Source organism: Oryzias melastigma, linkage group LG6 (genome assembly GCF_002922805.2).
Source record: "Oryzias melastigma strain HK-1 linkage group LG6, ASM292280v2, whole genome shotgun sequence".
Lineage (NCBI taxonomy): Eukaryota > Metazoa > Chordata > Actinopteri > Beloniformes > Adrianichthyidae > Oryzias > Oryzias melastigma.
In genome coordinates, this window is record NC_050517.1 from 13,804,274 (window position 1) to 13,819,236 (window position 14,963).

A 14,963-nucleotide genomic window follows, 5' to 3' on the forward strand; every position below is an offset into this window, starting at 1 on the left:
GCAGATTCTCTTTCTTCTTCTCCAGAGATAACTTCATCACCTCCACAGAGACTTCTTCCTTCAAATACTCGCTTCTCTTCATCTCTAAGTCTTCGCTCATGATGATCAGGGTCTCTGCTTCCCTGCTCATCTTCTGACGGTTTTCTACAATCTTTTTTTGTTTGTCCTGCACAGCTTGTAGCTGAAGGTCCAACGGAATCATTTTCTCTTCCAGGCTTTTTGTCTCCTCCTCCACTTTTGTCAGCAACTCTGCATTTTTTTGCCTCTCTGCATGGAGGGCCATCCTTTCTTCAGACAGAGATGTTTTTTCTAACTGGATGGCCTTTTTCTCCTTCTCCAGAGCTGCTCTCATTTTCTGGGTCGATGATTTGTCCAATAAATAGGCCTTTCTCATCAAGGACATCTCTTTCTTCTCCAGCTGGAAGTTTTCGTATTCCTTCCTCAGAGTATTTAGTTCTTTTGCGTTTCTGATCCTGGTTTTTTTCAGGTCTTTCACTTCTTTGTTCAGAAGTTTGTTTTCCTTCTCCAGAATCTCCCTCTTTTCCTTTACAGACATCCTCAACTCTTTCTCTCTTTGCTTTTCCAGCTTATCAGACACATTGTCGCTGCTTTTGAAGAAAGAGAAGACTCTTTCGTACAGCGTCTGGTCTGGGAGTGTGGAACTCGTGGAACTCTCGTCCTCTTGTGGACCTTCAGCCAGCCATGACTTATTCCTCTCCAGAAAAGCCTTTTTCTCTGACTCAAAGGTCTTTCTTTCCTGCAGGAAATCTCTAATGACTTCCTGTAAGGCGGACACTTCTTCAAGCAAACCCATCAGAAGAAATTCTGGGGGGATACTTGGAAGCGTTTCACCCGGTTTCTCTTCAGTGACAGGTGCCTGACGGTCCCTGGCTTCTGAATCGGTCGGGATTTTTTCCAGCTGCGATGCAAGCTTGGAAATCAGGTTAAAAAAGGGAATTTCCCACGTATCTTCCATGGTGAAGGTCTTGTTCAGATCAAATCTGTTTGATGTCTGAGATTGAAGTGAAGAAAGCACGTTCTCCGAGTAAGGCTGAAGGTCCAGCTTCAGGTAAAAAAAAAACAGGATTGTTGATGTCATTTGAGGTCATCACAGGAAGGATCATGACATGTTTTTTCATGAGATGATGATGTCATTGTGATGTCAGCATGATGACGTCATCATGCTGACATCATCATCCTTTATGATGTTGTGACATCATCATGATGACATCATAATCAAATGACATCATAAAAGCTTCATGACTGAAGATGTTTGAAGAATAGTAGGATTCTGTTGTTATTAACAAGTGCAAAACCACCTGCCTTCTGATGAATAGCTTCTGGATTTCAAATTTTTAATAAACATTTCACATTCACATCCCTCTGGTGGATGAAATTGTCTACCGTTTCTGGAGGCCATTCCAGCGTCCCTCTGCTGCCCTCCTGGGGCCCGTCCCCCTCATTAAAAGACACTGTAAAATTGTGCAGCTAAAGACTGGCAAAGAAGTTAAAGCTCGCTGAGTTTAAAGGTTTCTGACCTTTGTGCCTCTCGCTGACACCTGTCTGTCATCGGCTTTGAGGCCAAACAGGCGCCTGTCTGGGTGTTGCCAATCGAAAGAATAACTTTTCTCCTTTTTTGGTCAAAAAATGTCTAAATTTAACTGGTGATTTAGTCTGTCTTTATCTTTGAACCTGTAATCCTCAAATATTTAACACTGGATGCATCTCTCTTAAATAGTAAATGGCGTATACTTGTATAGCGCTTTCACCCATTCACACACACATTCACACACTGGTGGTGGCTCCGCTGCCGAACACTGGCGCCAACCTCCCACCAGGGGCAATTCAGGGTTCAGTGTCTTGCCCAAGGACACTTCGACACATGGGTGGGCAAGGCGGGAGTCGAACCCGCTCACTTCTGATCAGGAGTCGACCGCCATACCGCTGCACCACTGCCGCCCTCTTAAAAACTTATAACCAAATTCTACCTTTGGGTGTCAAACTCATTTCCCATCGTGGCCTGGGTAGATGCCAATTGGGCTGGAGCATTAAAATTATAGTATACTATGGTATAAATAACCAAAATATCATGTCTTTTCCTTGTTTTGCTGTAAAGAAGCACAAAAAAACAACATTAGGAAAATCTTGAAATTTAATGAACAATTCTTTTACAAAAAAATTCATGAAACACCTCATATTTCTTTAGACAAATGTGCAATATACTTTTATCCACGATGTGGTCCATTTTCGAAGGACTTACAGCACAATGCCTCCTGGTGCAAAATACAGTGAAATGTCCAGAAACTATCTCCTCCATTAAGGGCTTGCACTTTCTTTCGGAACTTTGTCACGGCACCTGTTCTAGAAGAATGTCAACAGTTCCATCAATTTTACCAATACTTTAAAAGTAAAAGTTTAACAAATTTTTAAAACTTTTGAAAACATATTTTAGAACAGCTTTAATTAAATTGTAAATAAACGCTAAAGTGTTTTTTTGTCTTGTTTTCCATCCTCTGCCTCAGTGCTCGGTGACATGCGGTGTGGGAAGAGCCACCCGCCATGTGGTCTGTTCTAACTACCACCACCCAGTGGACCAATCTTTCTGCGACAGTGACGACAAGCCTGCTGCGGAACAAGAATGCACTGCTGGACCTTGCCCTTCTGTCTACAACCGTCAGCGCATTTACGAGCAGCCATATGGATACCCTCAGGACCCCGGACATCATCCGGGCCACAGTAGCTGGAACGTCCCGTCAGCAGACAACCAGTGGAGGACCGGACCCTGGGGCGCGGTATGTTCTCGATACGCTTCAAAAAGTAGCAACGTTCAGAAAGATTCAATCGTAAGTCAGTTTGTTTTATATAATTACCACCACCACCTTTTGTATGCGTATGTGCTATGCAGCCTGTACATGCATCATGTGCTTTCCAGAAGGATCACGTACACTTGGAAGGGAACAACATTTACTTTGGAAATACCAGATGTTTTCATTTCTCAACACAGAACCCATATATGGTAATGGATGAGCATTTGCATAGCATACTGAGAGATATATTAGTGAAGACAGCTCACTGTTTATTTGTGAAAACATTTTGTTGACGCAAAGGAAAGTCCACATTTTACCCTGAACTCAGAACAACTGCAAACGGTGAGGTAGTTGGAGCTATTCACTTGCCAAAAAATCTTGTTTTTTAGTAAGATACTAAAATTATGCTTATGATATATTCCTTGTGTTTGTTAAAGCCCCACTCTGATCATCTTTTGATCTATTTTAAAAGCGTGATCTTTTATTTATGATTATATTGTTTTTAGCCAAAATCCAAAACTTGTGTTGTTTTTTTAGGAAATAGTTTCTGCAAAGTGGCAGGAGTTCATTAGACAGTCACCTCTGAGTTTTGGGTGGGGCTGTTCCTCGTCTTCTCCTCCCCATTTCAGGATGGAGGGATGCAGGCAGCTTGTGGGCCTCTCAGCGTATTTCCAATGTGACAACTACAATCTTTTTCGAACTGCCTTTTTTCACTTGCTCCTCAATCATCACAATTTGAATAAAGAGATACACACTTTTAAGCTTAATTTTCTTCATATATGTCCTTTATCATGGGAAAAATCCTACAAGAACATGTTAAAGACACCAAAACGGGCTCATCATTCATCTGAGTGGGTCTTAAAGCATTCATTTTAAAAACCTGTCAAGATTATACATAATTAATTATTTATGAGTGTCCTTCAGCATCTTACTCTTGTTTTCCACCTAAACCCTCGACCGCTAGCTGGCAGCACAGAACACTGATCCTCTTTAATCACCTCTACACCGTGACTGTGTTAAATGTTCAGTCAGCGTTGCTGATTTTTGTTCTTATGATCTACTACTTAGTTTTTACTTGGGATGAGTCCCGAACCGAAACTCTGTGCCACATTGCTGTCAGTATCATGTATTACGTTGCAATGCTTAATGTTGTGATTAGTAAATGAAAAGAATTTATCATTTTATTACAATGAAAGACATATTAATATTCAAGTGAAAAATGGTTCTGGTACAGTCTTGGAATATATTGCGAGACATGTATCGAGATACATATCGTTTCACCAGACTCTTGCTGATACACACCACTACTGCTGTATTAAAATATGAATTTAGGTCACATAAAGTTGATAGTAAAAACATTTACTAAATTAAAAAAAAGAAGAAGAGTGAAGTTTATCAACAGTAAACTGAATTTCTCTTTCAAGAGCACTTATTTCTCACCTTGGGAGGTTTTGTCAAATTGGTGGAAACAACAAAGAGAATCTTTCTCAGGCTGAGTGGAAAAGTGGACACGTCGAGAGTCATTGTGCGTCATCCTCCCACACACCCACAAGCACTGAGAGGCAACTAGTCATGTTATGAGATGCAGAATGTACCATCTGTCTGTGTGCAGGATATGTTGTTCTACATTTATCTGCCTCGATTTTTATTGCATCACTTTTTCCATATCAGCAGATTTTGCCTCTGGTTAGGTTCACTTCAGTTCACAATACATTGCATGTCTAGAAACCTTCTTTGTCCTGTGTTTTCCAAAAGTCCCAAACAGTTTACTTTATCGTCATAAAAAGAAACTTAATGTGTGTTTTAGTCAAGTGAAGCTAAAAATATTAGGTGTGTAGCGAAAAATTGATTTGGCGATATATCGCAATATTTCATTTGGCAATACTTGTATCAATTTAAAATGCTGACAAGACAATGTCTTATTAATTATTTATGATTGTCTTCAGTGTCTGACTCTCGTTTTCCATGTAAACCCCCCAATCTATAGTTGGCAGCATAACATAAAACAATGTTGGAAATGAACAGCACTTTATGTCCTCAATCATACTTTTAGAACCTTTTAGGTTAAGGCACATTCATTCTTTTTTTTCTTAAACTGAATCATTTTGTTGTGGAAATCAGCCAATATTGACTGTTCTCTTTAAGAACAAATGTTTCTGAATTTACCAAAATAAAAGCATTAAGATTTTACGTGGGAAATGCAACATGTAAATGAGTCACAGTTGCAGTGCTTAATCTTGTGATCATTAAATAAAAGGAATTTGATTTTATTTCTATGAAAGGTGTATTTATATTCAGGTTTTTTTCTACGTCATACTCATGAATTGGTGCAGTTTCGTAGTGCGTACTGTATCGTGAGACACGTATTGTGATACGTATCGTATCGCCAGACTCGTTTTTGTCCCACGTTGAGTTGAAAGTGTTTTTAACGCCCTGAGATTGTCCAGTAAATCTGGTTTACGCTGTGTCTTGCAGTGCTCCAGTACCTGTGAGGGGGGCTTTCAGAGGCGAGTGGTGGTCTGTCAGGATGGGGATGGGCGCAGCAACAGCTACTGCGACGAGAGGATTAAACCCGCCGAGTCGAAGAGCTGCGACTCTGGGCCGTGCCCTCTGTGGAACTATGGTGTCTGGGGAGAGGTGAGATTATTTTTATTATTAAATGTACTTTTATTTGACTCAATTTGGCTTAAATTGCATACTTTAATTAAGATTTTTTTTTTTTATTTAAGACCAAAAGCAAAAAATCTAACCTTTTGGCCCTCAGTGCACCCAGACCTGTGGTGGGGGAAGGAGGACTCGCTTGGTGGTTTGTCAAAGACCCAACGGACAGACGCTTATTGACTACAACTGTGACATGCTGGACAAGCCGCCTGACATGGAGCAATGCAATCTGCAGCCCTGCCCGGGCTCCGCCTCCTGGCATCGCCAACCATGGAAGCCGGTACGATAGTACTAACTCATTTTCCTCCCGTACTTGTCAAAAGGGAGCTGTGAAGAAACAGTTGAACAAAACAAGAATTACAATTTAAAACATGCCAGCATCCTTCAGCCAAAGGGCAACATCAAGTTTGCTCTTTCAAAATCAGGTTAAAAACCAGCAAAAACTATCTCAGAAACAGTACTGCTAAACCCACCAGATTTCTATTATCATGGATCCATTCTGGATTAAATAAAAGCCTGTCAATAAGGACAGTTTCGCCCCATAATGCCTTATATTTATGTAGGCATCACTTTGAAAATTATTTATTTTATATACGAGGAGTGAAGTAAACCTGATTTTTGTTATTGCTGTCTTCATTATCTGCAGTACACAAGTGTATATTTGTGTATAAGAGTTAATATTTTGACCTTTATTGAACGGCAACAAAAGCCTGTTAGTGTATGATATACACATGTATCTTTGTACAGTATGATTTTGTCTCCAAGTAGGCAGTGTTTTGTAACAAACTATTTAATATTTTTACCAGCGCTATTTGGTCCGCTCTTTTACATCTTCCTGAACGTTAAAACAGTTTGCACAAAGAGAAATTAAACAACAAGCTTATACAGATTTTTGCTTTTTTTTGGGCTCAGTGACAAAATTTTCATTAAAGATCCACTCTGATAATGTTTTGATTTATTCTAAAATTGTTCCCAGTGGTATTTTAATTATGATTCATTTTGTAGGACGTAGTTTCTGCGGAGCAACAGTAAACTATTTGAAATTTACCTGTTGAGTTGTGGGCGGGTTCATTGGTGCGAAATAACTCCGCCCCTTTTCCTTATCCCGGTTCTGAGAACTCTGTTCATGCGTTCTCCCGCTAGCTTACAACTCCTCACACCCCTAACCTAATATTACAGAAGCACTAGTTCATTAGAAATACAATTCTGGGTTGTGGGCGGGACTGTCGGCTTGGAGCAACCCCGCCCCCTCCCTGCTGCTGAGACCTCTGTCTGCACACTAATGCATGAGTTTATAACCTCAGGATAGCATTAGTGCGCGAAAATAATGGTGAGCAATATTGGATCAATCCAGGCGTACAGTTTTAAGCCAGAGACCAGTTTGGACAAGGAAAATTACTGCATGTAAGCAGGCGGATGAGCAGAGTGGTAAGAGAGATTTTGCCAGTAGTTACATCATTAGCCCCAGGTTTCTCTAGCCTCCAGTTTTCTGATCAATTTGAATTAAGAAATGCAGTATTAATTGTAAATTATTTTTCATAGATCCTCTTTTATGAGAAAAATGCTACAAGAACATGTCAAAAACACCCAAACCACATTATTTTTTATCAAAGTGGATCTTTAAGGAAAAGAATTTCATTTAGAAAAGGGTGAAACTATATTCTTCCATTTAAGTATTGAAAAACTTTTTTTTTTTTATTATTAAGGATTCAAACTGGTGCATTTTGTTTGTCAGAACCAATAAAGTTTAACACATAAGCAGTTTCCAATACCTCTCAACACAGGGCAGTATATGATGTTTTTTTTCATTACAAGCTGTTGGAACAAGGTGCTTTTATTTATGCTGTGTTTGCGTCTGACTGGTCTGTGGTCTAAGTAGCACATAGCAAATGCGAGCCAGTCGGCGTCACGTCAAAACTGTGAATGACTACGAGATCGGTGAACAAACGGCTTTCAAAACTGAAGTGATACCATGAGACTTTTTTGTGTCACTGCTACGGTGCTATCAGTTCTAACAATTCTGTTTGTTTAGGTAGTGTGGTATGATACTTGTTTCAAGCAAAATGTCTCAGTTCATCCCCTACTGTTGTACAAACCGAGGTACTCCTCTTCATCGCCTCACTTCATTTCTCTTCATTTCATCAGGTGCTTCTCTTTTCTGAAGGATTTTATTTCAAATGTAACATATTGATCTGTTTACAGTTGTTTTATTGTTGCAGCTTTATAATTTTTATTTTTTATTTTGTCATTGCAACATCTGACGTAACACTTTTCTTAAAGTATATGTCTTTTTAGATGCTTAATGTGCTTTTTTGTTTGTTTTTTTTAATGATTTTTCTGCAATGAAGCAAATAAAAAAATCCAGATGTGCAACTCAACAACAGAATCTGTAAAAGTCACTTTTAATTTGCAATGATGATAAAAAAAAAACCAAAACAACCATAATTTACATTTTATTCACTTTATTACTAAGCAGTTTTTTAATAGTGCAGAATAAAATGCAATAAAGCTGATCCACCATAAAAGATGAAATTACATTATTTCAGTCCACGTCGTTCTAAAGATTTTTATACCTCTGTGAAGGAGTTTGGGTGAACAGTGCATTAAAATTAATATTTTTTGTCGTTGCTCCACAATCAGCTTTCAAACAGCTGCACATTAGCTACAAAGGAAATGAAATAAAGAAAACAGACCAAATTACAGTGGAAGTCCAACAGTTTCTTAGAACCTTCAGTTTGTGTTTGGGCACTGAAGTAGTTTGTTAAAAAAAAAGACAGGCTCCTGCAAACAATTACCCACCCGCTGCTCCACATCCCATGTGACCGCTCTGAATGACGTCGAGGCCGACATGAAATCACTCCGACGCATATTTCAGGTGAACTGTTGCAGTCAGATCAGTGTTTGTGGTGGTATCCTTCCCAATGAGGATGTCTGCTATCTGCCTTTGTGTTTTTGTTCCCTTCTCCACCTCTTTGTGTGTATATGTGTATGTCAGTCCCACTCCCCAGCTTTTATGTTGTTTTTTTCCTGCCATCAGGATGCAAAGTTGCTCAAAATCAAAGGGGCAAATGTTACTTTTTTTTTTTTACTATTTATTTCATTTACATGGAAAAAGCCTTAAATGTGTCAACGTAGTTTTTATTTCCAGTTGTAAAGACTATTAAAGAAGCATAAATGTGAAAGATGTGTTTGTTTTTCACTGCAGTATTTTTTTTATTGACAAATAAAATGCAAGACTTTGCTCTGAAAAACTTTATTAATTTCTTTGTACTCGAGACCAAACACCACATTGAAAATGTACACAACAAAATAGCACAACAGCCTACTTTGCGATTAGAAAGAAGCCACACACGACTCACCATACACGTTTCACAAACACCCATTTGTGGGTCATTATGGGCGTTTTGCTTCGTGACCCTCAATAGACTGAACTGCTTTGGTTCATAGTAACTCTTTACTGTACACTATCTGTTCACCCAGTTGAAAAACACCAGAGGCGGTTTTATGTGGTTTATTCCGTAATCTCTCCAGAGAAAACAGACACAGTCCAAGGCAAACACTGGCGCTGGGTGGTACATCTGTTCATCATTGCACTAATGGAACTGTGTGTAACGCATGTGGCAGGAGACATTATTATTTATTTACTACAACAACCATAATTAGTAATAATAAGTGTTGGCAAAGGATATTTAACCAAACAAAAGAACAAATTAAGCTGGAACATTGGAAAACCACAGACTTAAAATAAGTAATTTTGCAGATTTTTACTAATAAAAAATAATAAACATATACAAATGATACTCATATTGTAGCCATTTAATACAAAATCACATATATACATATGTTCCTATGAGGGAACATTTAAAACAAACACCTGTGAAGTATTACACAAAGCAGTTCTGCTATGAATCTTATTTTGAAAGGCTCCAACAACAGGAAATGTGCTTATATTTGCACTTGTTCTGCAAAGTGAAGTTTTATTTTGTTGAATTACACAAAAAAACATTATTTTAATAGTTTTTACTTTAAAAAAACAATATCAAGGTTAATTGTCTTTTTAGAACCTTTAATTTACAAAGTAAAAGCCTGTAGCTCTAAATTAGATTGTGTTCACGCTAAAATAGCCTTAAAACTAAGAATCATTTGCTGAACCAAAATCCTGCAAGATTTATTTTTTAGATTGAGCTAAATTTCTACAGATTATAGTAACATGTTAATTATTTTTTAATTCTTCAGTTCTCAGTAAAAAAAACAATTGCATCTACACTTATAAAAAGTGAAGATCTTGTTTTGGTTTTTAATCAGAAATTGAGTTTTTAATTCCTAAAAAGGAATGTTTTCTCTCAATATCTTCAAACTCAAGCTTATCCATTCATTTGTTAGCAAAACTCTTTAAATTGATATTTGCTAAAGTCAGGGACTCTAAAAATGCAAAAAAAGTTCATTTTTTTTTCAATTTAGTGTGTGAGATTTCCTGTTTGTGGCTAGAAATAACGAGAAGACACAACACAATTATTGTCTTTATTGCACAAAGTCAACATTTATAGACACAACGTTGATATTAACTATCTGAAATGACTGAGACTTTTTAAAAGTTCAACCAAGTCGACGTTGCTTGTTTATTGCTAACAACAGCACATTTGTGGGTTTCCTGCTCATGAGGTGCCTTCAAATGGATTCCATATGCACAACTTCTCCACTTTGCCCCCCCAGGGCACGAGGCGGGGACCCACCTCTGCATGTGTCGCCTCAGGGTGGTTCTTTTGTGTCATTGCTGGAGTGTGAGCAATTTAATTAAAGGGTGGAAGATCCCTTTCCATCCAAGTGTTTACCACCATGTTTTTTGTCATGGTTTTAACCAGGAAAATCTGTGTTGGAAGATAATGTTTCAATGTGGCTTTTCAGAAAAAAGAAAAAGAATGGCCTTTAGAAAACCAGATGGTATCTACAGCTTTAAACTATGTGATAGAGATGAGAGAGCTTCTCAGGACATTAATGATGTAGCGGATCATGACGTGTTCTAGCTTGTTGTTTGGGTCTCATCAATAGTTGGTATAAACTGAACGGATGGCTTAGCTTAAGCTGAGTTTATGAAAACACAGTTGCTGCAGTTTGGTGATGGGGAGCAGCTGCAGTGGAAATGAGGGGAGCCAGAGCACTAAAGTCTGGAAGCATTTAGTTTGGGCTATCCCGGCTGAATGACAGGGGCCACGGCCCTACTTTGACTTGGTTAGACAGGCTGGGCTTCACACCGTTCTGTCGGTAATCTATGGAAAAGATTATCAGCTCTCTCTGAGTGTCTCCTGTTTAACCTCCATTTACCACAAGGCTCCCATCTACATCCATCCATCCAAACCGGACCTGGTCCTGTGTGGACCTGTCGACACTAGCAAGCTGACGATTCTTGGGAGGCTTTTTCTCACTGTAGAAGAAAGAAAGAGACAGTGATAGATGGTGTGTTCAACCTCACAGCGTCTAACAGGGAGGTCCTCAAGCTGCTGACATGTAATGTCTTATCTCTACTTGATGATAGCGCGTTCTCCATCCAGGCTTTAACTTCACGTGCTGTACTTTTCCTGTAACTTAAAGAGCCACTCCAATGAACACTGGGTTTTTAACATGTTCTTGTAGCATTTTCCTCATGATGATGGACATATATAAAGAAAATTAAGCTTAAAATGGCATTTGCAAGCATTTCTTTATTCTAATTGTTGTGAATCAGGAGCAGAAGAAACAAATGCCGTTGGAAAAAGATTGTAGCAGGTGCTATACTTGGTTAGCCACAAGCTCCCACTTGTGTCCACTTGTGTACGACTAGATCCGTGTACGTCTATGTTTGCTTTGTCCGAGCTCAAAATTCTACGACAGGATATCTGCAATATTGCTCGCCGTTTTTGTGGCATTGGTAATGTTATGATGCATTCACACCGGCCGTGATTTGTTCATCAGATTTTTGCGCCTGTCACCTCTCTTTTGACACAGGTCATATTTACTACTCAACGTCTTGAGATGGAGCAACCGCTCAAGTTTTTCTGCACTCTATCTGTTGCTACATCATGGAAAACATGGGTGATGTTGAGCGTGTAGCTCGGCCTTACATGTTTTGGAGAGCTCTACAGAGGCGCCGGCAAGCACGTTGCCGTGTCTGGGTTCACCAGATCATTCAGAGTCTCGCCTGGTGCGGTGTACTTCACTCGTGTTGCGATAGCTGCTTGTGACGGCCATTTCAAACGTTACTTCTGTCTGTCTGTGACCCAGTTTGGGCATTAACCTGAGAGAGGGGGAAAATAAAACTGGAGGATCTTTTTATTATTGTCTTGACAAAAATAAGCCCTTGAACCTGGAGTGATCGCGCCCGCTGCGATTGTTTTACGCTACAACAGCACCCAAGGCGGTTCTCCGTCAGACAGGCAGTCCACCGCCGGCTAGCGACCATATTAGCTTTGCCGGACCCGGGGCAGCGGAGTTCGCTAGCAGGTGGTTAGCTGGTGTAGCAGGCTCAATGGCTCCATGGGCTCTGTGACAAGCTGGCAACCTGTCCAGGGTGTAACAGTAACCGGGACAGTCCCCCGGCAACCTTGCACTCCCAGCTGGTTAAGAAAAGGGATGTGAGTTGATGACGAAAATCCTTGCATCAAGCAAATTCTCATTTATACCTTTTAATCGAGTCACTGAAAACGTCACATGCCCAAAGCTGACTCCCTGCGCCGTGCCCAACGCCCAATAGACCCTTTTCACGGTGACCTTAGACAAAATGGCGATATTGCCACCAGTGTGTAAAGTGACTTCCGGTTTACGGGTTTAGACCAGTGTTCTAACGATCTGTCCTACCCCTTGAGATTTTCCTACCCCTAGCACAAACTGATAGATATAACTATCCAAATGTCCTACCTAATCAGACATGACTACCAACTGTATATGAACGAATGTACAGTTTTGATGTTAGGAAATAAAAATACAGTTTGGTAGGACATTCCTAAAATAAATATTGTACAATTTTCCGTTACTTTGTATTATTTTCATAAAATTGCGTTAAACAGCATTCAGCTGTCAGCTTTGCTTGTCTAGACCCCTTAACCACAAGTAAGTTACCATTTTTTCTGATGTCCCGTGAAAAGGGTCGCCCAGCAAGACCTCAGATTGCGTCTGTACATTGACTTGGGTAACATTAGAACTTGACACCCCAATCGCGTCCGGTGTGAATCCAATATTAGGTTATGGTTGTGGTGCGAGAGCATGCAAAGGGATGATGGGAAGTTAGTGAAGGCTTACTTTGCGGCAGCAATCCTGCCCACAACTCAGAGGCAAATTTCTAATAAACTCTGCAGAAGATGTGTCCTAAAAACAACTTTGACGGGGAACATTATTACAATAAACCAAAAAGACGATTGGAGATAGACTTTAGCGACTTGTTCACTGGGACACCAACCCACAGGTCTGAAGGATTTCCAGTGTTGAATACCTCAGTTACTTTATCAAGTCCTAGAAGACACTCAAAAGTTATTTTAGTTTTTTACATCAAAATACAAAATCTTATTGCAGATTTAGTTACCTCTCTTTTGACCCTTCTCTTTTACCGTAGGATTCTCTCTTTTGGTTTCACTCCTCTTTGGTGGTCTTGCTGTGGATGGATGCATTTTCCTCTGTCAGGCCTTGTAAGCGATAAGCTGATAACAGATGAAGAAAACGGTTAGCAGAGTTTCACAAAGGATCTGGAAGGAGATAACGTGTTTTTTTTTCCTTTTTTTTTTCTTTTTTTTTTCTTTTAGTTAACTTTCCCTTCCGTTCACTATCAGTGGGACAAAATATTTACAGCTCTCTGTGTTTTCCTATTCTTCCAGTTTTTTCCTTCTCTAATTCAAGGTCAAGCTCTCCAGCTTTCCCATGTTTCACATTTTAAAAGCCGTCCGACTGCCATGACAGATTAGGAAAGCAGCTGCGAAACGTTGAGGAGAAAGAGGGAGTTCGACAGGTCAAAGGTCACTATGTGATATCCTCAAACTGCTCTGCTATAGCTTTTAAACATCAGCTCCATTCTTGTGTTTTATGCTTGTTTACTTCTCAGTTTTTGCCCGTCGGTTGATGTTGGGTGCAAAACGTTTGCCTGATGGGAGTTTTAGAACAGATGGAGGCTGCTTAGCTGTTTTGTCATTATAATTTAGCTTATGGCTGCCTTGCCTGAGTGGTTTTGACTTAAAAAGGAAGCAGTACTCAAGACAGAGTATACACCTTGTCAACCAGCTGCTTGTTTAACCTTTTAAGGATTCTGGGCTGGCACTTAAGACATGGAGTGCAGAGTGATCTGGTTAGCTTTTACCGTTTGCTTTCTGCAATAACGTTAGCAGAAAAGCCTCATTCTGTCAGCTGGATGCTGAAATGCATGCAGGGAAATCCAATTTGTTGCATATAAAAAACTGTACAGTCTTTTCTAGCTTTAACCCTTTAACACCAGAGCTGCATTGTTTATGTTCTTTGATTTGCTGTAGCTTTTCAACTGTTAACATGATCAAAGTAATACCAGTAGATTTCCTTCTAAATCTATTGGTATTACTTTGATCATGTTATTGGTTGAAAAGTTACAGTATCTCAAAGATTTTGTGTTTAATTGTCATGGCGACATCTTAACTAAAATATGCTACCAAGTAGGAAAAGTAGCACTTTCTTTTATTTGATAAGTGGAAATCCTATGTTTTCTTGGTTGTTTAGTGTTAGAGCTTTGACATCATGAAGCATAATTCTATCCTTTGCTTCTGCAGTCTAGTCCTGCAAGTTTGCTCTTGTTCCAGGTCAGCCCCTTTGAAGACTATGTAAGTGCAGCTGCCATATGCTTGGTATTACCCATCCTTCTGCATGTGCACACGTGCTGCAATGGGATTGGAATTTGACCTGGGCTGTGCATTTTTATGCCTCATCTTACTAAAAATTAGTAAAAAAAAATGCAAATATGCACCATAAGGTGTTAAAAGAAGGTAAAGGTGAAATGGAAAACAGGTGGTTTCATCCAAGTAGTGGAAAAAAATGTGTATCGTGATATAGATTATTTTATATCACAATAATGATATATATCACGATATACCATAACAAAGTGTATTCTTTGGGAAAAAATGTCAATATTTACTTTTACTCTGACTATTTTTTCCAAGTCACTGAATAGTTACAAATGAGAAACTTTTTTTAAAGTACAGTTTCCAGTTTCTTAGTAGGAAAAGACATTTTCAGCAATAAATATATATATATATATATATCACCCAGCACTACATCCAAGCGGTTTCTTTTCATACATTAACTGTGCTCAGACTAAAGAGAACTTCTCTTCTTAATGTTTAGACTATTCGTCTGGGCTTAGATGATGTGATCAGCCTTGTGGGCGGAGTCATCTTCAGTCCTGGACAAAACAGGATTTGCTGAAAAAAAACCTGATATCTTAGAGTTTCTTGGATAAATTATTCTAAAAAAAATTTAGTTAAGAGGTTTGTAATTTCTCTTCAGAAAAAT

General features: G+C 39.2%; 2 protein-coding genes and 1 long non-coding RNA gene across 3 annotated transcripts in view; 1 reads left to right on the top strand and 2 right to left on the bottom strand.

The window, feature by feature from the left end:
* LOC112152220 (trichohyalin) lies at positions 1-1,166 on the bottom strand (the record flags this gene model as incomplete). Its single annotated transcript, XM_024281661.2, is given in 1 exon segment — positions 1-1,166. A coding segment is annotated over 1 exon segment (1,099 nt), but the record flags the coding sequence as incomplete, so codon positions are not given.
* Positions 1-14,963, top strand: part of LOC112152219 (A disintegrin and metalloproteinase with thrombospondin motifs 20) — a gene marked incomplete in the record, with an annotated part of 105,264 nt that overhangs the window by 75,007 nt on the left and 15,294 nt on the right. Inside the window, 3 exon segments of the mRNA XM_024281660.2 lie at positions 2,523-2,792; positions 5,283-5,444; positions 5,572-5,748. Coding sequence (XP_024137428.1) covers positions 2,523-2,792; positions 5,283-5,444; positions 5,572-5,748 — 609 coding nt within the window.
* The window catches only part of LOC112152222, a 7,953-nt gene continuing 1,533 nt past the window's right edge, over positions 8,544-14,963 (bottom strand). The window contains exons 2-3 of the long non-coding RNA XR_002920256.2: positions 13,021-13,135; positions 8,544-10,890 (exon numbers count right to left, since the gene is read on the bottom strand). This is a non-coding gene — a long non-coding RNA (uncharacterized LOC112152222). The remainder of the gene's footprint in view (positions 10,891-13,020; positions 13,136-14,963) is intronic.